The following is a 25,594-nucleotide window of genomic DNA, read 5'->3' as shown; positions in this document are numbered from 1 at the left end:
TGAAAAGTTACGTAAGCTGTGAATGGAAGATATGACTAATTAAGACGCTCTCCCGGATATCACAGTTGTAACCAGGATATATTATATTGTCCTCTTTATTTCCGTAGACATATACCATTGGCGTCGCGAAAATCCCCGCAGCCCTCACAAAGCGGGGGCGTCCCATTCTATTTTAACATTTTTATTTAAATGATGTAGGCCTAAATCTACGGTGATATTAAGGAAGAAGCTACTTGATGTGTCTCCTTATTAACAAGTTACAGGAACCTAAAAGATGGCTGTAAGAGGAGAGCTAATCTTTCGATACACCTTTAGGTCTCACATTAATTATGAGTAAATAGTTGAGATATTGTATTAAATACTTATTTTTTTATTTTCTGACACAGGTTATAAGTGGTTTTCATAACATCCTTTATGCAGCAACATATCCTGTTTGTTTAACGGAAAAGACCGGCCACATCGCCATTGTTAAAATGTATGGCCTTTCCAACACACCGGAATTTCCTCTTGAATGAAAGGATGTGGCATATTAAGACTTAAGCCAAGAAAGATTCAGCGTTACTAAGTCATTCGTTCGCAACGTGTTAGAGAAGATGGCCCTTCCTTTGATCGCTCTTTTCATCAGCGGTGTTGCAGCGTTTGATCATGTGAGTAAATTATCACGTCATATAGCGGCGCGTCGGTATCTTTACTTACTCCGTTAGGCACAACTTACAGTATAACCATCCTGAATTGTTATTCGGGACATTAAAATTGTTATAGAAATACAGAGTGATCCGTTTGGGAAGACAGAACATAAAAACGCTTAACACGATAAATGTTGCTATTTACTCTTCAGTAATCCGTAAATAGGCTATATTTTAGAAGGATGGTAGTTTTGACCACATAAAACTTCAACGTAGGCTACACATCATTGCGTACAGAACAGAACTAACATCGTAAGGCTAATTACTCACACGTGTATATAATATTTCTGCGGTATTTCCTTTAAAGCTGAGACAATCTTTGCTTTGAGATACTGCCATTGACAGCTATGCATAGAAAGATCAGAAAAAAAAAAAATACCGAACAAAAAGCATTAATTTTAAAAGTTATGCTTTCGTTTAGGTTTCCATCGCGTTTATCCATGTTGTCTTCGGTTCGAACAGATTAAAACATACAATTGAAGACTTTCCCGGAATAAAGGTGTAACCAACAAATCTAAAATTAACGTTTAAGGAGAAAGGAAAATAATTTCAGGAGGATATTCCGTTAGGCCTCTATTTACTAGCAGAACCATTTGACTAATCAAAGATACAAGTTTATTCAGCTATTGAATGCAATAATTGTTATAAATGAATGCTTCAAAATTACTTTTTCCACCTAAGTTACGTACGAGTATTTCGTGAATCTGATGTTACCCTACATCCTTTTTCCGGGGAGGTCTTCAATTAAATCAAAGTAAATACTATTACTGAAAATAAAGCGTTTAACTAATAAATTGAACAAAATGTACTGAAAATGTACTCCTTATAAAATAGGTTCACCCAAGAATATACTGTTGTAAATCGGATCACCCGTACAATACTTTTCTGAAGAATAAATTTCTTGTAACATGAAACACAACACAATCCTCACTGAAAAATGATTTTATATCAAGCATTGGTTTTACTATCTCCAAATAACTTACAACTTGTTTTTCTCATTATTCCACAATGAGTTCATGAGGTAGAACAATCTTTCAAAATTTGAATTTGTACCAGAAATACACATACACTTTTTTAATTTGATAGTCATTCGCCAACACTTTTTAACAGATCCAACCAGACTTCATCTAAATGTTTTTAGAATTTCCTTCAATTCAAATCATCTTTGGAATTCAAAACATTTTACACAATAATTATTATAACGTCATCAAACATGTAAGATTCAACAATGTTTCATCTGGTCGCAGCTTGCTTCATAGTAAGAACGCAGTAAAAAGAAGATACAGTACATATTTTAAATACCGGTAGCCTACTTATTAAACTTGTTTCGTGTACTCCAAACTTGTGGTAAATAAGTATGTAAAATCATGTTGAGTAGGCTATAAAAGTAAACAAAACACTATGACTAACCACATTTTACCGCAGGTGCTCCAAACAATGTCCGAGTCATCACGAAAACAGTCTACTGTAAATATAAGATGGAACCGATTAGTCATGTAACTGCGAGAAAGACAAGGGACTGTTTCCGTGATAGACTGAGACATTGTTTGGCTGTGAATGGTTCTCATTTTGAGGATCTGTTGTCAAATTTGGTTAGTCATAGTGTTTTGTTTAGTTTTATAGCCTATTGAACATGATTTTACATACTTATTTGTCTTAAGTCCACGAAACAAGTTTAATAGGCCCTAAATAGTTAAAAGACATGAAACGCGTGAATGGGTTTCATTTCTATACATATTCGTACATACAATTTAATGGAGATTTGGAATATGTAAATTTTAATACAGGATGCCATTAAAAAAATAAAGTTTACTGTCACACGTGTATACCTGAATAACTAACGTTTTTGAAAGACTGGTATCATATTGTATGGTTTATCTCCAACAGCTTTTGTATAACATTTTTTTTCTTTTGTAATCCTGAAATTTAAGAAGTTATTAACAATATTCCATACTTATTGTTCACCCTGTATAGGCTACCTTATTTCAGAACTTACTGCACTGTCATTCTGTATTAAATGGAAGAGGTGAAACAGACGACAGGCATGCAGGTAGGCAACCAGACAGACAGTATACAAATAAATAGACTGATGGACAGATGGATAGATAGGTAGATGCTAGGTGGGTGGGTAGGTAATAATAATAATAATAATAATAATAATAATAATAATAATAATAATAATAATAATGTTTTATTTTCGCTGACAGAGTTAAGGCCATAAGGCCTTCTCTTCCACTCAACCAGCTGATATCACATCTAATCCGGTGAAGTCAACCCGGAAGACTTAATGCCATTATAAAATGAAAAGTTGATCCCACTGAGTAATAATATTATGTAGGTTAAAATCATCCATGAAACTTATGTGTTCGAATATTAATGTTTGTTTAATTTTCAATAAAATATCTTGAGGATAATTAATTAATATTATATTTGTATTATGTATTTGTTCTTGATATAAACAGTTATACAGGGTGGAAGCGATATAACTGTGCAGATTGAAGGGGGCAACAGAATAGGCCTATATTAAACTAAAAAAACCTATTATACGTTTTGTAATTTAAGTGCATGGTTTATTAAAAAATTAAGATCAAATTCTGCGTAGTTTGGCAAAAGCACATCCTCGGCTCACGTACGAATACACACAAACACTGGGCCTGAATAGCAGCGTTCCGTCCTTGGTTACCGCTTGTAGGATTGTCAGACGTCCTAATGGCAGGAAATAACGATACGTATTAATCTTTTTATTTAATTTTCAATAAAACTGTCCAATTTATTTAAAAATTGTAAAGGGATAAAATCATTCTTTATCACTAGAGCCCGGATGTTTAGGCATTTATAAAGGTTAAAATAGGCAGGCAAAAAAGGCAATAAAATCGTAAAAAAAAAGGCACAATAATCTTTGAAAAAGGTATTATAAATTTTAAAAAGGCATAACATATTTTAGCAATAAATTTAAATTATATCAACATAACTCACATATTTACTTCGTAGGTGACACATGTTGACTTAGAAAATACTCTTTTTTCGTGATTAATTGTCTTTTCACAAATCTTACATAACAAAACTGTTCCATCGGTTGAAAACACGTGTGCACCAAATTCACTAACGTAAGCATGAAGTTTACTTTTCAATGGTTTACTGAGTTTAGGCATTCTAGCTAACCGATCTTACATCTTCAGTCACCCGCCAATAACTGACTGTTCCTTACTCAAATTTCTTTCTCCTACAGTAATAAACACATGTAATGACAGTAAGATTTGAAAATATGAAAGCAAATTATTGGAAATGCTAGGTGACAACTTCTATGAGAACGGGCTTAATATTATAAAGCTGACTGTTGGTAGCATGAAGACATGACAATATTATATTTGTAACTGTGGATTGTCGAATATTATTCATATTACGCCAATAGTATTAAATCACGATTATTAGCAGGTTGAGCACCAAAATAAATTACTTTTATTTACTATTGTTAGTAAAGTCAGTCATTGTTTTAAATATTTAAATTTCATACACATTACATTACAATTAATTATAAAATTGCAAATAAACCAGAAATATTACTTTAAAATGACAAAAAAAGACATTTATTAGTAAGAAACACCTTAAAAAGGCAAAATAGGCAAAATAAAAATTAGCTCTATCACTTTGATTTACCCCAAATCGCATTTATATCTATGCAAATAATGATTTACTTCCACCCAGTAAAAAAGGAATTTTGCCGAACATCCGGCCTCTATTTATCACTTTCTTTAATGATAACAGTAAAAATCAGAATCGTACGGATAGTAGGCCTAACTATGCGGTAAAACAATGTTAACATTTAGGAGAAAATCATCATTTCTTTTGTGAGAAAAGAATTCATTTGAAATTAGTACGATATTAGAATTTTTTGTTGTACTCTGTCCCAGGAATAACCCGTTAAAATCTGTACAGTTATATTACTTCCATACTGTATACACATTTACGAAGAATCTAGTAGTGCCGGAATACTTTTTTCCACTCACAGTACTTATATACAGTAGATATAAATTCTCGCGAATGTCTGCAGAACAGGTCGCAATAAAAAATATATATATGTTTAATTTCCTGACAGGCTGGACATTTATCATTCTGTAAAAGATGCAACAACTACTTTCGACAGATACTGAAAATAATATTTTTCAGATTATTAATACGTCTATCGGATATACACTTTAACACTTGTATTGAGTAAAGAGTTTAAGGCATATTCTGAAAGATAGTAATTATTTGAGTTCTACGCATTTCTAGTCTATATTTAACTTAGTTTTTCTCTCTTCCAGGTGTGTCAAAACAAGCCAGAAGTTCCTATGACGTTTGAAACTCATCAATGTAAGCAGAATTAACGACGTTATGATGCACAATACTACGGTATTTATAGTAGTCGCTTACAGATTATCTCTATGCAGGAAGGTTCCGAGCTCATGAATAAAATATTTGTACAAAATACATATTCGTATAAATTCATAAAATCCCATATCTTGGTTCTGTTAGTAGCGTATGCATTTTCTATCCAAGTGCTCCGTAGTTCGAATCCAGGAGTGGACAACGAAAGATATTTGTCTTCCGTCTACTGGACTCGAAGTTTGTCCTTGTCAGGTGCAATCTGTTTTTTCTCAAAGCTAACAGATTACAACCCTGATTTGTCACCGTATGTCTTTTATTTGTTGTGACCTTAAAGGAAACTCTAAAGGAGCATGAACAGGAAGGCCCGTAATGTGGGTCTGTCAAATGTTGGTCCACAGATATCCCTACTTCGCATTAGATTAGATTTTAAGTCGGATGGTGTGACAGGAGGAGTTTAAACATGGCGAAGAAAGAATAAAGATTAAATGCATGGCATTTAACTAGTAGAAATCAATTTAATAGGGGCATAGCAGTATACAAATTGAATAATACTGTCAAATATATTTCATTCTGATTTAACAGTACTGAATTTAAGAAACTGATTTCACATGAATATTGTCCATTTTCATATGAAGTGTAGGGTAACCGGTATCTGAATGGTTAGCGTTAGCACATTAACTTCGCATCTCATAGTCTCCCATATTTATTTTTATTTATTTATTTTATTATTTTTGCTAATAATTGTAACATAAGTTATAAAATATACAGAGAAACTTTAGCTCGCCCCTGAAAGAGTAGAACTCGTGCTCAGGGGCGGATTCCTGAATTGAAATTAATAATTATACAATACAATTATAATTAATAATTATACAATACAATTTGCAATGATAGTATATAAATTTAAATTTACAATTTTTCAATTTTTATAAAATCCATACATAACTTTTTAAATTTAATACTAGAACTATTAGAGTTGACAAGATTAGGATATTTAAATATAAATTTGTTATATATTCTTGGGCCTAAATTACTACTGATTAACATTTTCGTTTCTTTAGATGTTAGTAAGTGATAACCAATAAAAACGGACATTTTTAAAACCACTAGAAGTAATTACTTGAAAAGAATGCCTTCGCGAATTGTTTTCAGTAATTTGATTGGTGATAGACAGTATTTCCAAATAGATCCGGAAGAAAGTAAGTTATTTTTAAACCTACTGAATCTTCATATGACTTTCCTTAAGCTTCAGGTGTGAGTTCTGCCGTGTCTTTTAGCTATGTTTGTTCTTAAATTCGTCTGCAAATACCAGCACATAACAGATCACGGCAAAACATACTTACTCTTGTTCCAGTTGGTATTTATTTTCCGATTACATGTGTGTATGTATGTATGTATGTATGTATGTATGTATGTATGTATGTATGTATGTATGTATGTATGTATGTATGTATGTATGTATGTATGTATGTATGTATGTATGTATGTATGTATGTATGTATGTATGTATGTATGTATGTATGTATGCATGCATGTATGTATGCATGTATGTATGCATGTCTGTATGCATGTGTGAATGTATGTATGTATGTACCTACGTACGTACGTAATACGAGTTAAATAATGACAATATAGAAACAAAATTTTAATCGCATACAAATAAATGAAAACGCAATATTACTCGTACTTAAAATGCAGACATAACAGACGATGATACCTTAGAAGACAAAGCAGAAGATAGCAAGTCAATACTAATGGCAATAAAAGTGACTGAAACTACAGAAAGAGGATAACAAGTGAGAAAGGAAAAGTGGAAGTTTAAGACGACGTTGGAAAAAAAAATAACAAAATAAGCACTTCTTAACGTCAAGACAAGTTAGATTCTGTCGATTTAGACATTGCTACTTTATGACAAAGCAGACTTCCAGTAAAATGTCGAAATTTAATGTAATAAAATATATTAATACCACTTAATTTGAACAGTTTTTTTTGCATATATTTCAGCTTCACACTGCCGGAGCAAAGAATTCGCTAAAGATTTCCATGGAGGCATGGAAAATACGATGTGCATGTATCCTAAAGATACGATTGTACACATAGATTCCGGCGTGCCAGGAGTCAAGGTAAATATATAAATATATATATATAAAACATTATTTATTATTTTGTGTGTGTGTGTGTTTGTTCTGTAGAGTTGAAGTTGTAAAGACAATAATTTGTGGACACCGTCTATGTAACATACGTATGTTTGTAGCTATATATCAAAGCTAGTAGGCCTAAGTCGGTTTATAAAGCTATTATACTTTGGTACTTAAAAGTTGATAAGGCTACTAACAATGTTTCAGGGAGGAACAGAGGTTAAGGGTGTTCGAGAATATGGTGCTTTGGAAAATATATGGGGCTAAGAGGGATGACGTTACAGGAGAATGGAGAAAGATACACAATGCAGATCTGCACGCATTTTTATTTTTCACCTAACATAACTAGAAACATTAAATCCAGACGTTTGAGATGGGCAGGGCATGTAGCACGTAGCACGTATGGGTGAATCTAAAAAAAGTATATAAAATGTTAGTTGGAAGACCTGAATGAGAAAGAGGTTTGGAGAGGCCAAGGCGTAGATGGGAGGATAATATTAAAATAGATTTGAGGAAGGTGGGATATGATGGTAGGGACTGGTTTAATCTTGCTCAGAATAGGGACCAATGGCGGGCTTGTGTGAGGGCGGTAATGAACCTCCGGGTTTCTTAAAAGCCATTTCTAAGTAAGTAAGGTAAACGATTGGAACATACCCCAAAAAGTCACTTCTATTGGATTGCTTACGAAACAGGCTTTTCCAAATCCTCAACAATATTTGCCACTAAACTGCCTATAAAATGACAGTGGTCCACGAATTGCTACCACGCTATGTCGCGAGTGGGGTCCGATTTTGTAACTGGATACTGAAGAGTATTGCTTGCACGAAAGTAGATCCTGAATTAATAATATTTTTGGATGAAGCATGGTTCGAATTACATGACCACGCCAGTTCACAAAATAACCAGTATTGGAGAGCAGAAAATTCCCGCTTCTATATGAAGATCCACTACAGGATGAAAAGAGTGGTATGTAGTATGTGGTTGCACACAGAATAATAAGGCATAATATTTTTATAAAGGCGCTATCAATACTGCAAGATATTGATGAGAAGTAATTATTAAGACCCTTTTTCCAAACAACTAACGTACATTGAATGCCAGCAATCATCATTTCAGCAGGATTTTGCTATTTCACACACTGCTTATGAATCACCAGATTTTATTTAAGATAATTTTGAGGACAGAATTATCAGCACTGGGTTGTGATCCCTTCGTAGACACGACCTACTATGTTTAATTTTTCTTTGTGATAAACTTAAGAGATACAGTTTATAAGAATAACCCTTACCAATAGCGGAAATGAATGAAAATATCAGTCGAGAAATTCCTTCAATCATACTTGGAAAATTATTCGTGTTAACGGGAATTTTCTAGGCACCGAACGTTGCTGCTGCTGCTGCTGCTACTACTACTACTACTACTTAATAATAATAATAATAATAATAATAATAATAATAATAATAATAATAATAATAATAATAATAATAATAATGGGACACATAGGTTAACGACGCAAAGTCAAGTAGCCTACTCGACGTTAAATTAAAAAAATTATGCTTCTCTCTGCTTGGGCACTTCTCGACTACAGTTCCTGAGATATCCGTACCTGTTAGATGCGTGTTACATTATGCTAGAGTTGTTCAGGATGTGAGTATTTTAGAAGCTGTATGAAGAGAAGTTATTTCGGGGAAATATCACTTGGTAAGTATTTCTAATAATCAAGCCTGGTATTTTTAGGTTTTAAAAAACTAAAATTAGATTTTTCAATCCATGTTTTAGGATTTGTTAGGATATTAAATCTTCTATTTATGAATTTATAGCTTTTTACGAAAATAAATAAAAATAAGCAACACACTATTAATATAATACTATTAGACTTACATTAAAATATCTGTTACTACAATATAGGGTGTTTCAGGAAGAATAGTAAATATTTTGGAGCGAACCTCTTAGATTCAATCCATGAAGAAAATTAATAATAATAATAATAATAATAATAATAATAATAGACTAATAATAATAATAATAATAATAATAATAATAATAATAATAATAAACTTATTTGTAATGATATGTAAATGATTAAAAATAATAAACATAAAGCAAGAAGAATCATAGCCTACATGTTACGCAACACTTGGATTACTGAGCTATTTACCCCCCCCCCCCTCAAGTTTTACTGACTGGGTACATTTTGTATCCGTTATTTTTAAGGCAAATGAATTGCATTTTTTTCCATTTATTCTTTTTTTTTTCAAGTTTTCCTCTTGAAACTAGAGGGAACCTAAGAGGTGGAACTTAAACTGAGAGGATTCGATCTGACATCGGGATGGGAATCCGGTGTGGCTTAGTGGATAGAGCGTTAGCACGCAGAGCTGAAAACCCGGGTTCAAATCCCGGTGCCGGAGAGAATTTTTCTCTTTTCCACTCATCTTTCATCACTAGAATAGTTCACTGCTGAATGATAACAGATCAAACTTCTCACGCCCTAGAGGTGGAGAGAATAATGGCTACTTTTTGCCAGTGTTGCCAACAAGTGAACTGGGTAAGTCGCTATTTCGACACTTTAAAGTCGTTGGAAAATCGCTAAGAAACGTAAGAAAGTTGCTAAAAATGTCGCTAAAGGAAATAGAAGACAAAAAAGTACCAGTACCATTATAGTACATTATACAACGAGCCTATAATGATAGTACTTGAGAAAGCGAGTATAGATGTTTATGAAACGAGCGCAAGCGGGTTTCATAATTTTCATACGAGCTTCTTAATTACCATTATAGGCGAGTTTCATACGTCTTTTTATGCTCGACCATATTTTTAACTTGAAATTACCGGTATTCAGATGTATACATTTTATTGGTATCTGACAAGATCGGAAGTGACCTTGTTCTAGGTCGTGAATTGTGAGATGTGCGCAGACGCGAAAGTATTGATTTTTTCCGAGGAACAATAATGTCATTGACCTTGATGTATAATCGCGTTAAACTTGATAATATTATAATATTATAACCTTGATTATTGAATTCGACATTGAAAAGCGAGATGACAAATTGAATTTATTTGAATATCATTTACAATTAACGCTAATTATTATAGTAACAGAACATAACCTTCTGCGACAGTATTGGATTTCAACCTCCGTGACTTTTCGCTAATTCTCTTTCGATTGCATATCCGAGAATAATCGATACTTGGGGTTTTATAACGGTACAAAGCTGACTTCTCATTGGCTGAACACATGTAAGCTGAGTTATCATTGGCTGAAGACCTGTACTTTAATGAGTAGGTGTACTTTAATGACATGCATTAAAGGACTGCTACTAGGTGTATAATTAGTACATTTCGGCATGGTCGAGCATAAAATTATTTATGATTTTGTAATTTTTGCACGCCTACTCACTGTCAGAAAAGGTAAATTCATCATCATTGTTGGGGATGATTATTGCTTGTATTGATGAGTTGATTATTACTGACTGAGTAAGAAACTGATCCGCCAATGTGGCTATGTGGATAGCGCGTAGGCTTCCCGAGCAAGCGGTCCGATGTTCTATTCCACGGGACTGAGTGTTTGTCCGTTGTCTTGTGATTGTCCTGTGATGTCTCTGCGGTGGCCCTGTACCATGCTAATTCCATGACCAGGGAGGCCCGCACTTGTGAGATGTCTAGTGTGTGTGATTGAGTAATTCGCCCTGCTTTACCTGCAGTGGCGTGTAAGATGGGATAAAGGGAGATGTTAAACGAAGAAAGAAAGAAAGAAAGAAAGAAAGAAAGAAAGAAAGAAAGAAAGAAAGAAAGAAAGAAAGAAAGAAAGAAAGAAAGAAACAACTAAGAAAATGAAATTTCTTACGCAACATATTCTAGCATTAAATGTTCTGAAATTTAATAAGTAATATTTTGGATTAATATTATACACAATTTTAAACATGCAAAATCTATGCCAGTTCAATTAAAATATCTATACTATATTTAACATTATATGTTAAACATAGTATAGATATTATAATATTATTATATTTAAATATCATCATCAAGGTATGGTGAAGGATCTAAGCACTGCTCAAATGAAGCACTGTCATAATTATATTTGGCTGCTGAAATAATTTTCTTGAGGAATGGCTTCAGAAGTTAAATTAGTGTGTTTAGTAGTTTTGTTTGGTCTGCATTTTCACTTCCAAATATTTTCAAAGCAATTTGGACTTCTTATAAAATTATCTAAAATTAAAGATTTCAGGGACATCTAATATATGAAATGTCTCTGCTTTAAACTTAAAATGTCGTTATATTTGTCGCTAGGTGCTAGACCACCAAATCTGTTGCCAGCACAGCTCGAAAACTCATTATAACTAGGGACTTAGTCGCTAAGTTGGCAACACTGCTTTTCCCATGTTATTATCACGTGATTATGCCACGTCTGACTCTGACATGCGCCTTTTCTCTTAAAATTTGTTCGATGTTTCTACAGCAACCCTGGGCACAATGGGGAAGCGAAACGGACACCTCCGTCCATGTCCTTTTCGCTTACACTGCCTTGTAAACAAACATACAGTAGCCACTGTGCATCAGTGATGGATTTCAGGCGTCAGCGAGAGCCGAAAGTTCGTAAAAGCTCTATACAATCCGTCACTGAGCAATACTTACTTCCTGTAAACTCGTCTCAGCCGGGGAAGGTGGAGCGGGGAGTTAAGGGAAAATCTTCAGTGCCTCAATTGAGTTAATAGTGCCCAGGCCTGTTTTACAGACTGTCGTCTTCTGCATGTTATTGCCACATTGTGGAGTTTTCCTTTCAAAGAACTCCACGTACAGTACGATATTTACATTGCAATGTATAGCAACACTATTTCAGCAAGTTCCATAGTTATTTCAAAGTAAATAAAATACGGATGTAGGTCAAATACAACGAATTAGGTCCGACAAGCAAAATAGGAAATTTTATGTCCTAACCTATATATTAGATCTTTTAGATCCTATAAAATTTAAGTATGTTATTATTTTTTTCCCATAAAACAAAAAAGCAAAGTGATATTTCGAGAGTGATGGAAAAGTAACAGAATAGGTTCGAACCTAAAACTCCGGAGATTGCTAATAATATATTTTTCTGATTAAATTTCCAAGTTCTTTACCATGTTAATATTTAGGATTTACCTTGCTTGACTAGTTTCGGAGTCTTGTGCATCATTGTCCAAAGCCTAGTGGAGTTTCCGCGTTATCATCTGGTTGCCTGTTGTGGTTGGGTGTGTTCATGATTGTGTCACCACACTAACATATGAAAACAAGAACACATACAAAATTGCATCATTATTCAAGAATAGTACATTATGCAACGAGCCTATAATGAACGTACGTAATTATGAAGTGAGTATGGATATTTATGAAACGAGCGCAAGCGAGTTTCATAATTTTCATACGAGCTTCTTAATTACCATTATAGGCGAGTTTCATACGACTTTTTATGCTCGACCATATTTCTAACTTGATATTATTAATTTTTGAGCAATGTCCCTTATGTTGTGAGATGTGCGCAGACGCGAAAGTATTGATTTTTTCCGAGGAACAGATGTCCACATTGACCTTGCTAGGCCATAAGAACCTACAGAGATAACATTCAAATTAAATTAGACATTGAAAAACGAGATGACAAATTGAATTTATTTGAATATTATTTACAATTAACGCTAATTATTATAGTAACAGAACATAACCTTCTGCGACAGTATTGGATTTCCAGCCTCCGTGACTTTTCGCTAATTCTCTTTCGATTGCATATCCGAGAATAATCGATACTTGCGGTTTTATAACGGTAGAAAGCTGACCTGTCATTGGCTGAACAGTTGTAACCTGAGTCGTCATTGGCTGAAAGACCTGACTTTTAATGAGTAGGTGTACTTTAATGACATGCATTAAAGGTCTGCTACCAGGTGTATAATTACTACATTTCGGCATGGTTGAGCATAAACTAAAATACAACATTGCATACAGAACACAGAACACTACAAAACACACAGACAAGAGACACAAATAAATACAACTTAACAGGAGTTTACAAACTATCATGCAACAGTTGCAATGACTTCTACATTGGACAGACTGGAAGATCAGTTCAAGCACGTTACAAAGAACATATCACAGCTGGATTAGCCATAACCAAACTACACAATAATTCAACCTATGCAGAACACATCACAAACTCCAACCACAGTTACAGTAACATAGACAACGACATGAAAATACTACACATCCAGTCAAGAAACCAGAAATTTGACACCTTAGAACAATATGAAATTTATAAACATAAAACACACCCGCATCACATTCTGAACACTCAACTCAATTTGAAAACACACACCCTTTTCGACACAATCATAAACACACCTCACCACATCAGGAAACCAGAAAATAGCGCAGGATCTCCACTAGGCTGAAGCACAAGACTTCGAAACTAGTCAAGCAAGGTAAATCCTAAATATTAACACAGTAAAGAACTTGGAAATTTAATCAGTGATATATGTGTTAAAAGTGTGTATAGAAAAATATATTTTGATGTTTTTATTTCAGTACTCACCAAGTGCCGTGGTTGTAAAGAGATGTGCAGGAATGTGCCACAATCAATTGTCTTGTGTACCTAAAGAAAAGAAAATGACAGTATTCAGTGTAAGTATTTAATTGCAGAACTTATGAAAAGTGTACAAATACTGAAATATAATCAAAAGAAACTATAATTAATTGTGGAGTGCAACTTAAATTAAATGGTGACTAAGGGAAACCTATTCTTTAAGTTTACTTGATTTTTATTCGTAGAAGTAAATGTTACAAGTTAAAAAAAATTGAATTTGTAGATAACGATGTCTCTAACAATAATAGGCTACGGAATATTATGAGATTGAATACTTGTGAAGAATTGTGTACCTAAGCAAAGTGAAATGATTCACACTAATTTTTTTTTTCACATAGATCACGGTCTCGTGATCCGGATCTGTGCTTGGGTGTGGGTTCGATTTCCTCTTGGACTGTTTACCTGGTGGGATTTCTCCTGGGATTTTCCCAAATGATGAGGCAAATGTCGGATGATCTATGGCGAATTTTCGGTCTCATCTCACCAAATACTATCTCGCTATTAGCAATTCCAACGACGCTAAAAATAACCTAGTAATTTATACAGCGTTCTTAAATAACCAACTTAAAAAATTAATGGTTCTATAGTTTTGCTCTGCTGCGCATCTTTACGTAAAACTACGTGTGGATGCGATCACCTTTCGACATGTGCATGGTTTGTTTTCTTTTCTTCCCAGTGTTCTTAATGTATTCTGCTTGTCTTCACATTATTCTCCTTGTACTCTTCTTGTTCCCCTTGTATTTTCCTTCTTTTTCTTGTATTTCCCTTGTTCTCCTTGCATTCACCTTGTCCTCACTGTTCCCCCTTGTTCCCCTTTATTCTCCTTGCCTACGCCTTGTTCGCTTGTATTCTTCTTATGCTCATTGTATTAACCTTGTCCTGCCTCTATTTCCCTTGTTCTCACGCTTTTCCCCTTATTGTCTCCGTATCCCCTTGTTCTTCCTGTGTTCCCCTTGTTCTTCTTGTCCTCCCATTCTTTTACTTATATTTTCCTTGTTCTTCTTTTATTTCCCTATTTTCCTCGTACTCCTCTTGTTTTTCTTATGTTCCCATTATTCTCTTTGTATTCATTTTGTTCTCATTATATTCCCCTTGTTCTTCTTCCCATTGTTTTCTTTGTGTTCCTCTTGTATTCTTTGTCTTCGCCTTTTTCTAATTGTCTTCTCGTTCCTCAAGACGTGAGGGGGTTGTATTTTTACGTGATGGTAAATTCCCGAGTTAACCACACCCCATACGTAGTAAGGATAAATGTTTAGTTCAGAATACTTTTACAGTGCAGGATGTAGTCAATGTTTCTTACTGGACATTACTCGTCATAATATTTGTCCATTGCAGGATGTAGTCAATGTGTCGTACTGGACATTACATTTCAGAATACTTGTCCATTGCAGGATGTAGTCAATGTGTCTTACTGGACGTTACACGTCAGAATACTTGTACAGTGCAGGATATAGTCATTACAAGCATAACTTTTTTCCCTAATAAACTAGCTATCGAAAGATCAAATTGTGACAATCCAATAAGGCAATTCTTTTTGTGAGTTTGCAAGCAATATTTGCAAGAAAGAATCCATTACCCAATAAAGTTTTATTTGATCAATTATTTATCTCTCCGCCAATAGGAGATAAAAGTACAATGATTGCGTTAACTGGTATATGTGATCTGTCAGTGGGCTTAATCGTTGTGGTGTCACACAGGAGGCCCGAGTTCGAGTCCCTGTCAGGTCTGGGATTTTTCATTGAGTTGGGGTTTTTCTTGGGATTCTTCCGTCTTTCCTTTTCCTCATATTAGGCATCTACATCATTCCGTCAACATTTCTCCATTTCATCATCATTACATAGCATTCCCCGATCGCTGGCTGGAGACGCACGGAGGGGGCTGCCCTAGGGACGAGGGGCTTGCCTGTTCGAAACCTGGGTAAGCAGCGAACAGCGAACCTTAGTGTAGTCAGCCGGTGTGGGTTTGGGAATGCGCCTAGCTTGAGGGTTAGCGCAATAGATCGTAACAGGTCGCAGTGCTGGACCATAACGCCCCCTCCCGTAAATTCCATTCCATTTTTAACCCCCTAAGATATTTTAGGAGCGAAAGAGAGAGTGGTGTGCGGAAAGCAACAGGAAGCTATAGCATTTATCTTTCCCAAGAGAAACTGCAAACATGACAAGATGAGTCTTTCCACGGCAAAAGAATCCGGCTGTAAACTATCCCCCATTAGAATGTCCGGGCGGGGGATATTGGGGAAGGACACATTAAGGATCGTATGCATAAACTAAGAGGAAGGCGTAAAATAGAAAAGATTTGAGAATGCTGGGTTTGCAATGAACGACCTGTCCTTGGACAGAAAATTATTAATGAATGAATAAAATTTCCCCATCATATTTCGTATTAGAATGAGAAAATAAAAACGTGACTCCCTGCAGCGTCCACTAAGACACATTGGCTACATCCTGCACTGGACAACTATTCTGACGTGAAACGTCCAATAAGACACATTGACTACATCCTGCAATGGACAAGTATTCTGACGTGTAACGTCCAGTACGACACATTGACTATATCCTGCACTGTACAAGTATTCTGACGTGTAACGTCCAGTAAGACACATTGACTACATCCTGCAATGGACAAGTATTCTGAAATGTAATGTCCAGTACGACACATTGACTACATCCTGCAATGGACAAATATTATGACGAGTAATGTCCAGTAAGAAACATTGACTACATCCTGCACTGTAAAAGTATTCTGACGAGTAATGTCCAGTACGACACATTGACTACATCCTGCAATGGACAAGTATTCTGACGTGTAACGTCCAGTACGACACATTGACTACATCCTGCAATGGACAATTATTCTGACGTGTAACGTCCAGTAACACACATTGACTACATCCTGCACTGGACAAGTATTCTGACGTGTAACGTCCAGTAAGAAACATTGACTACATCATGCACTGTACAAGTATTCTGACGTGTAACGTCCAGTAAGACACATTGACTACATCCTGCAATGGACAAATATTCTGACGAGTAATGTCCAGTACGACACATTGACTACATCCTGCACTGGACAAGTATTCTGACGAGTAATGTCCAGTACGACACATTGACTACATCCTGCACTGGACAAGTATTCTGACGAGTAATGTCCAGTACGACACATTGACTATATCCTGCACTGGACAAGTATTCTGACGAGTAATGTCCAGTAAGACACATTGACTACATCCTGCAATGGACAAGTATTCTGAAATGTAATGTCCAGTACGACACATTGACTACATCCTGCAATGGACAAATATTCTGACGAATAATGTCCAGTAAGAAACATTGACTACATCCTGCACTGTACAAGTATTCTGACGAGTAATGTCCAGTACGACACATTGACTACATCCTGCACTGGACAAGTATTCTGACGAGTAATGTCCAGTAAGACACATTGACTACAACCTGCAATGGGCAAGTATTCTGACGAGTAATGTCCAGTACGACACATTGACTACATCCTGCACTGGACAAGTATTCTGACGAGTAATATCCAGTACGACACATTGACTACATCCTGCACTGGACAAGTATTCTGACGTGTAACATGCAGTAAGACACATTGACTACATCCTGCAATGGACAAGTATTCTGACGAGTAACGTCCAGTACGACACATTGACTACAACCTGCAATGGGCAAGTATTCTGACGAGTAATGTCCAGTACGACACATTGACTATATCCTGCACTGTACAAGTATTCTGACGTGTAACGTCCAGTACGACACATTGACTACATCCTGCACTGTACAAGTATTCTGACGTGTAACGTCCAGTAAGACACATTGACTACATCCTGCAATGGACAAATATTCTGACGAGTAATGTCCAGTACGACACATTGACTACATCCTGCACTGGACAAGTATTCTGACGAGTAATGTCCAGTACGACACATTGACTACATCCTGCACTGGACAAGTATTCTGACGAGTAATGTCCAGTACGACACATTGACTATATCCTGCACTGGACAAGTATTCTGACGAGTAATGTCCAGTAAGACACATTGACTACATCCTGCAATGGACAAGTATTCTGAAATGTAATGTCCAGTACGACACATTGACTACATCCTGCAATGGACAAATATTCTGACGTATAACGTCTATGTTCGACTTAAACTAATAGAAAAAATGAAAGGATATTTTGGAATGGAAATTATACTTCGGTTGCAATGGAAAGTCTTACGTCACATCTGATAATATCACAGTCTAGTATATACAGTCGCGAAGCTCAATACGTAGTAAATATGTAAACATTAGATAGTTGCTCACCACTAGGATCGCTAATATCGCCTCATTACAGGCAATGCAAAATAGTATCGTCACAGTCTATTGTTTCTAGCACCCTCAAAACTCAAGCTTCGTGACTGTATATAGTAGACTGTAATAATATGATAATGGGAATGAATCCATTTGTATAGTTAGTTAATGGGGTTTAAAGGATGCATCAGCTACTATGACTATTTGTGCCCGTATCTAAAATTCCAACATGAATTAAAAACGTTGTCACACTAAAATCAGGTTAACCATTTCTATACACAAGAGCAGTCTGCATATAATATACATAACCTACCTGGAAGAGTTTAATATAAGCCATAGGAGGTTGCAATATACTCGCAGTAAAAAAATACTGTGTGTATATATATATATATATATATATATATATATATATATATATTATTTTATTCAATTGTGAGAAACAGACGATGAATGCACAATACATGCGTAACTATAGAACGCCATTACAAGTTTTAAAATACCAGTACTTACAAACTGATGGATAATTAAAAACAATACCATTTATGGGATATTTTTATGTACTTATATAATATAGACTAGTTAATATTGTCTGTGGCTCAAAACAGATCTTTATTTGTACTCATAATAGTATATTATTATTATTATTATTATTATTATTATTATTATTACTATTATTATTATTATTATTATTAATCGGGTATTTACTGGTATTTATAGTTTATTTTATTCCGTTCATTAGACACACTTAAATCTTAACAACAAATTCTATTTATTTATCATACATCATAATATTTAAGAAGCGTCATGGTAGTACTGTAAGATTCTTTAAGAAATGACACAAATACGGATTGTGATTTGAGCTATTATGACAGCGAAGTGTGTTGTGGTAGTGAAGTTGTAGTATTATAGTAGGCCTACCAATGAAATGTTTTTAAGTAACAGTAACAGTGAAAACTGTTCTAGTGACAGTGAAACGTGTTATAGTGTCAGTGCAGTAAGTGAGGTGAAAGTAGAGATTAAAACGAGTGAAGTAATTGATTATGTATGCTAAAGTATACATTTGCAAGTACGGATAATTTTGTAGCTAAATCTGATTCATGTAGGCCTGTATTGGTATTTAGATTTACCTAGCGTCATAGTCTTGGAGACAGAGTGTCTTCAAATTATGAAGTTCGGGGTCCGATTCTCTGAGATTTAAACTATTGTAACAGCGAAGTGTGATGTTTATTGTTAGTTGCTCAACTGTCCGAATACATGTCTGAACCTCACAAGTGGAACCAAGACACCACTTATGAAGCGACTAAGCCAGGAGATAATTGGGTATGTTGTCGAGTTCCTTTTCCCCTCCTGGTGGCAGTGAAATTATAAAATTATAGTATTATAAATCATAGAGGCAATGAAAAGTTTTCGATGTGACAATGAAAATTGTTCTAGTGACAGTAAAAGGTAACACTACAGTAAGATAAGTTAGAGTTAAACGAGTATGGCAAATGATTATCTGTTTTAAAATTATACCTGTGCCTGTATGGCTAATGTTGTAGATCTGATTTATGTATAAAGGGTGGAAGTGAAATAACCTTGCAGATTGAAAGAGACGATATAGTACACGTAAATGAATAGAAAACCTGTATTAAGTTTTGTGATTAAATGCACGGTTAATTAGAAAATTAAGTTTGAAGTTTGAGGAGTCCGGCAACATCGTCGCTAAAACATTCTACTTGTGATACAGATGTAAGAGGTCAACTAACTCGGTGAGTCTCCGTACGTAAACTGCATTCTGCCGAGACGTTGCCACTTCCTCGCTTTGTACAATGGCTTGAATTTAGGGGATTTTAAAATTAAATTTACACGAAAACCGTTCATACTACTGAAATACGCCAGAGGGATAAATTATTATTTATTAGATTTCCTATCGATATGGACGAAAATCACGACCCTACTCGCAATAGTTACCCAATAAGAGACTGTTAAACATTTAGGAAATAATTTTTTTTTCTGAAAAAAAAAAACTGTGAACTTTCCACCATTGTGATATTATAATTTTTGTTACATACAACATGAGCTATTCGTTCTGGAAATACGCAAGGCTATTTCACTTCCATCTTGTATATGTTTTAAGATCTACCGAGCGACGGCCACCGGCGTGGCTCAGTCGGTTAAGGCGCTTGTCTGCAGGTCTGAAGTTGCGTTCGGGTGCGGGTTCGATTCCTGCTTGGGCTGATTACCTGGTTGGGTTTTTTCCGAGGTTTTCCCCAACCGTAAAGTAAATGCAACGTAATCTATGGCGAATCCTCGATCTCATCTCGCCAAATATCATCTCGCTATCACCAATCTCATTGACGCTAAATAATCTAGTAGTTGATACAGCGTCGTTAAATAACCAACTAAAATTTTAAAAAAAATCTACCGAGCGTGGCAGTTCTGGAGAGAGAGTGCCTTGAAATCGGGAGGTCTAGGTTTCGATCTCCCGAGACAGGCAATCCTGGCTGAAGTTTTTGTGATCTCCCTCAGTCACACCGGACAAACGTCGAGATAGTTCCTTAAAATATGGGCGACAACAGCAAAGTGTTCTATTTAGATTGCTAAGTATTTAGATTTGTATACATAAGTATTTAGGTGTGTGATAAGTGTTTAGATTTGTAGCGTATTTTTATTTTTACATTTATTTACATATATATTTTTTTATCTTTTTGTTGTCTGTAACTGCCACCGAATGAAAACCCATTTGTAGTTAAGAAATATTCATTCATTATTTCATTGCTGTAATTCCTATATAGACATTACATACAATCATAGGGATTCCCTCAAATCACCCGTCACTTTTTCTAACGAACTGTATACTCATCCCAACTGCCACTAACGACCGGCAATTCCTTGAATTCATGTGGAAACCACCCTCTCTCTTCCAATAAATTAAACAGGTTTAAATTTATAAAATTTATGATATAAACTAGGAATAAACCGAAATATGTTAAAATTTTGATAACTGTTTCAATTAAGATACCTTTTCTTGCAGGTATATCAACGAAAGGATGGGGAGCCAGTTCCTACATGTGGACAAGTTCATATAGAAGAGCATGTCCGTTGCAAGTGTGACTGTACAGTTATGGAATCACACTGCAATAAAAAACAGGTAAGAACATTCATAATCCTAAGTTGACAGATTAATTATTCATTAAATAATTAATGAGATTACAACCGACATTATTTGATTAATTACAGAGAAACCAGTCTTAATCCTTTGAGGCATTGTGGCTTCATTTGAATCCTCCACACTTTCTATTTTATTTTAATGTCGTGAAGTTGTGCCACAGTGGCTTCAAATAAAGCCACCTCCTAATTTGTATGCAAATTTATGAAAATACAAATTGTTTGAAAATTTCATCTCTATTTTATGTATTTTGTTTCATTTGACTAATATCCACCTCAAATTTAATTAAGAGTTCTGTGGCTCAAGCAGGTAAGAGTTAAGCAGCATTCTTGTAAGAAAATGAGTCAACGTAGGTGGTCGCTAGAGTGACTTGAAATAAATTTATAAATGTTAAAACTAAACATCGAACTTGGCAACCGCAGCGATTATCATTTGATAAATTTTTGCCCGTGATTATTTCATGAGTTTGTAGAAATCAGCCATAAGACACACAATTTTGACGCTGCTGAAAGGTTGCTATCGTGTGTCCAAATCTTGACTAGGGCAATGATGTTTGTCCATTGTTAATATGATTTGCTGTATTTTCTTAGGCGGTAGCCATGGTTACCCCATTGAAAAACATGTGTAGAGACAGACAATAAAATTATTATCCTCAGATTCTTGCTTCAACAATTGAAACGTTTCCGTGGCAGTTTTACCCACTCGGACACAAAATTTGATGTTGGCTCATTGTTCTTCAATTCTCGCCTCAAGACACATACAAGGAGATGTGTATTTCAGCCATAGAGTTAGTATATCGTCCCTTCTCTGGCAAACTAGCGAGAGTGACAAATAAGCGACCCTGCACGTAAGGTCTATATTGTACTATAGTACTATTGTACAAAAATACAGTATATTCGTCTGACAACACTGTTTCCTAAACATAATTACAGTACTGTAGTTTTGTTAATTCGGCCCCAAAACACGGTGATATTATGTTAGTCATACAGAGAATAAAATTCATGACAGTAAAAAATTCTACTTGAAAGCAAGATCATATAAGTAGCAAAATTGTATTTGTTATATTGAATTATTTCAACGTTACAATTGCTTGTTTGTTAAAATGTGTATATGATAACGTTATGCAATTTGTGTTCTTTTTTGTGTGTTTTTGGAAAATATAATAATTTCAATTAATGTCCCACTATAAATGTTGTAACTAAAACCTTGTGCATCCCTCGTGCTTATCGTACGGCTCGTCCTCCTGCCACACGTTATAGCTCGCTCAAGAAACGATTACCGAAAACCAATGGTGGCGTTGCTGTCGTTTTGACGTGTGTATATTGCCACGCGAATAACCCAAAGAACAAGAATAGATACCAGAATAATACATTCCATGCTGGAGAGGTGCGAGCCGATGGAAGTACTGTCTCTTCCAAGAAGATGAGCAAATGAGGACATCGCTGTGGAAATATAGAACGTAGCAAGAGAAAAATTCGAAACTAATTACACGCGCAACATATGTTTACGAATGAAATATAATAATATCTGAGATACAAGACACGCATTCACATGCAGTGGAACAAACTGAAATTGTAATGTAACTATCACAACGTAAGACTGATTCTATCGATGTCATTTCTCTTCCGACTGTACTCTTGAATATCATTCAAGTTATCTCATGACCTTTCCTCTCGTCCGCTCTTCCTTACCGCATTGTTTCATTCGCATTCCGTCCGTCGGTAATCCGTGCTTGCGAGACCTTTACCTGTACTTTTGTGCTTTGTTTACGTTTTCACTGTGCCTAAACGAGACGCTCTACTGTATATTATTCAGTCGTCTTTATTTGAAACTAAAAACACGCAATGGAGATTCATTTCAAATCATATCAGACGAGTTCTTCGCGATATTTTATGTTTTGCAGATTAAACTGAAAAGTGAAATGACACATTTCGAATTGAAAGGAAAATATTATTTATTAAGTAATATTAATGATTATACGCAGAAATATTTTTGTATCTTTTTTCGATTTTAGTGTATGTTTTCACCTCTACAGTCCAGATTATTTGATAAGGAAGGCTTCCTTTTCTTAAAGTATTTTGTAGACTTCCTAGTAATGAGTAGAAAAAATTTGTATTAAAACGTCTGTCTGAATGACAGTATTGATGAACTGTAATATATTTAAGGTCTGACTATAGACAGTTATTATCTTTTGACATTTATATTACTTTTAAATAATATTAGAAATTATTATAATATATTAATGGTGATTTTGTTCAAACCCACATTTTTTCCATTTTTTAAAGGAATATGATAAGCAAGAGTGCATGTGCAAATGTATGAACATGGACGAGAGAGAACCATGCGAGAAAGATGGCAAACTCTGGGACCAGAAGGAATGCAAGTGTAATTGCAAGCAAGAGGAGGACTGTACAACGGGACACTACTGGGTTCCATCGCTTTGCAGGTGACAGAAAATAATGCCAAATCTAAGACATTCTCTTCAGAAAGCAATTAATAATCAAATAGTAGGATAGAAAATATAGTATAGAAGTATAGTAATATATATATATATACATATATATATATAGTATAGAAAATATCATCTACATTCCATGGCTGCGGCAGTAGGTGCTGTAGATGCAACCTTTTTACTTAATACTCCTGGAATGGGGCACTCACACTGCAATACAACAGCCTCCTTTATTTGTCGCCTGTCGGCGATCGATTAGGATTAAATCGAAGTTGAGAGTTGACGCAATTTTGTAAATGTATATTTATTAGGAAAATTGGAAAACCAGGAAATAACCCCAACAAATCTCCCATAGGTGCCAGATCAGGACTCGTACCCGGGACGCCTGCGTTACAGATTGAAAGACTAACGACTAAGTCTCCATAGGGGTTTCACGCAATCTTATTTCGAATCCCTCCTTTTTTCGTCCTCCTACGAAAATGTAACGAAAATAAAATAAAATGAAATCAATGTTATATATAGAGCTACTTAAAAAAGAAGTGTTTTTCCCTAAGAATTAAGTTATTTAAACAGTTTCAGGTGTGAAAATGAAAACTATATGGTAAATTACTTAGTTGTTGACTAGTTTCGACTTCGTATCAGTCGTCTTCAGAACTACAAAAGTTTTTGTTACACTCTGTTATACTTGAATCAGCATTTTTGTAAGAACACTACCATAACATTGAGTTGTTTGAAATTTGTTCATAACATTATTTCGTGCAATGTATTGAAGTTATTGTTATTATTGTATACTTAATTTACACTCTGTATAACAACTTTAGTCTTTACTGTATTTCATAATAATTGGTAGTGGGTTGTGTTATTGGCAATAATCAACTTAAAAGTTATGATATACACCTACTTATTACGTTAGATGTATGTAAATACCAATGTGCATTCGAGGTTACTGTTTATTTAATTTCTTTATGAGAACCAGTTTTATATTGTTTTGCAATTACATCTCTGTTGACAACGTAGTGGAGCAAAGTGTGAAATAATTTTTATTTAATTTCAGATGTGCTAAAATGATGGATAGCTGAAATGAGTGATGCTGTAATGGTAGACAAATTCAGTGATCCGGAACTGGTAGACTGCATTTCATCATCACACTGTAACTGCATATTTAAACACTGGCCGTTTTATTTAGGCAAATAGTGCTGTAAATATACTTTTTATGAACAGCAATTTAATTTTGTACATGTTACCATCTATTTTAATGTATATTGATATATTGTTAAATTTTGAAGTTGGATAAATAAATAAATGTTTACAAAAGAGGTTCTGAAAATATTTATTCGGTTTAATATGGAAAGAGTTTCAGGAAGAGGTTTGCAGTGGCGGATAACGCAGTAAAGGTTACAATACTAGTTCAGTGAAGTGTGCCAGAATTGATTTTTTTTTATTTTAGTGGGTTATTTTACGACGCTTTATCAACAGCTTAGGTTATTTAGCGTCTGAATGAGATGAAGGTGATAATGCCGGTGAAATGAGTCCGGGGTCCACCACCGAAAGTTACCCAGCATTTGCTCATATTGGGTCGAGGGAAAACCCCGGAAAAAACCTCAACCAAGTAACTTGCCCCGACCGGGAATCGAACCCGGGCCACCTGGTTTCGCGGCCAGACGCGCTAACCGTTACTCCACAGGTGTGGACGCCAGAATTGATTCATGGCAGAAGTCAACGTTGTCTAATTGCGCAAATATTACAAATATTCTTTTGGCAGGGTTGGAAGGTTATGCGTAAATGTTATTTTCTATTCCTCTTTTAAAATATACTTTAAATGTGACTAGAAATTATTTATGTTGTGAATGGAAATGAAGAAATCAGGAAGTATCAACAGGAT

At 35.0% G+C, this 25,594-nt stretch overlaps 1 protein-coding gene across 1 annotated transcript; it reads left to right on the top strand.

The window, feature by feature from the left end:
• The first annotated feature begins 499 nt into the window (after nucleotides 1-499).
• On the top strand, nucleotides 500-25,029 carry LOC138710626 (vascular endothelial growth factor A-A-like). The gene is made up of 7 exons (XM_069841650.1): nucleotides 500-647; nucleotides 4,991-5,039; nucleotides 7,056-7,174; nucleotides 13,739-13,834; nucleotides 21,126-21,242; nucleotides 23,546-23,706; nucleotides 24,767-25,029. Exons 1-7 carry the CDS (start codon nucleotides 594-596, stop codon nucleotides 24,789-24,791), a joined length of 621 nt encoding a protein of 206 aa, XP_069697751.1. The 5' UTR covers nucleotides 500-593; the 3' UTR covers nucleotides 24,792-25,029.
• Nucleotides 25,030-25,594: the final 565 nt, after the last annotated feature.

The sequence above is a fragment of the Periplaneta americana genome, chromosome 12 (genome assembly GCF_040183065.1).
Source record: "Periplaneta americana isolate PAMFEO1 chromosome 12, P.americana_PAMFEO1_priV1, whole genome shotgun sequence".
In the NCBI taxonomy this organism is placed as follows: domain Eukaryota; kingdom Metazoa; phylum Arthropoda; class Insecta; order Blattodea; family Blattidae; genus Periplaneta; species Periplaneta americana.
The sequence above is the reverse complement of the archived record's forward strand: the minus strand, read 5'-3'. Positions and strand labels throughout refer to the sequence as shown.

Bases quoted from the DNA above. Each gene is read 5' to 3' on its own strand.
- LOC138710626 (XM_069841650.1), top strand. From the start codon at position 594: ATGGCCCTTCCTTTGATCGCTCTTTTCATCAGCGGTGTTGCAGCGTTT. The intron at 7,175-13,738 runs GTAAATATATAA...TTTTTATTTCAG, and splicing joins CCGGCGTGCCAGGAGTCAAG to TACTCACCAAGTGCCGTGGT. The intron at 13,835-21,125 runs GTAAGTATTTAA...CTTTTCTTGCAG, and splicing joins AGAAAATGACAGTATTCAGT to GTATATCAACGAAAGGATGG.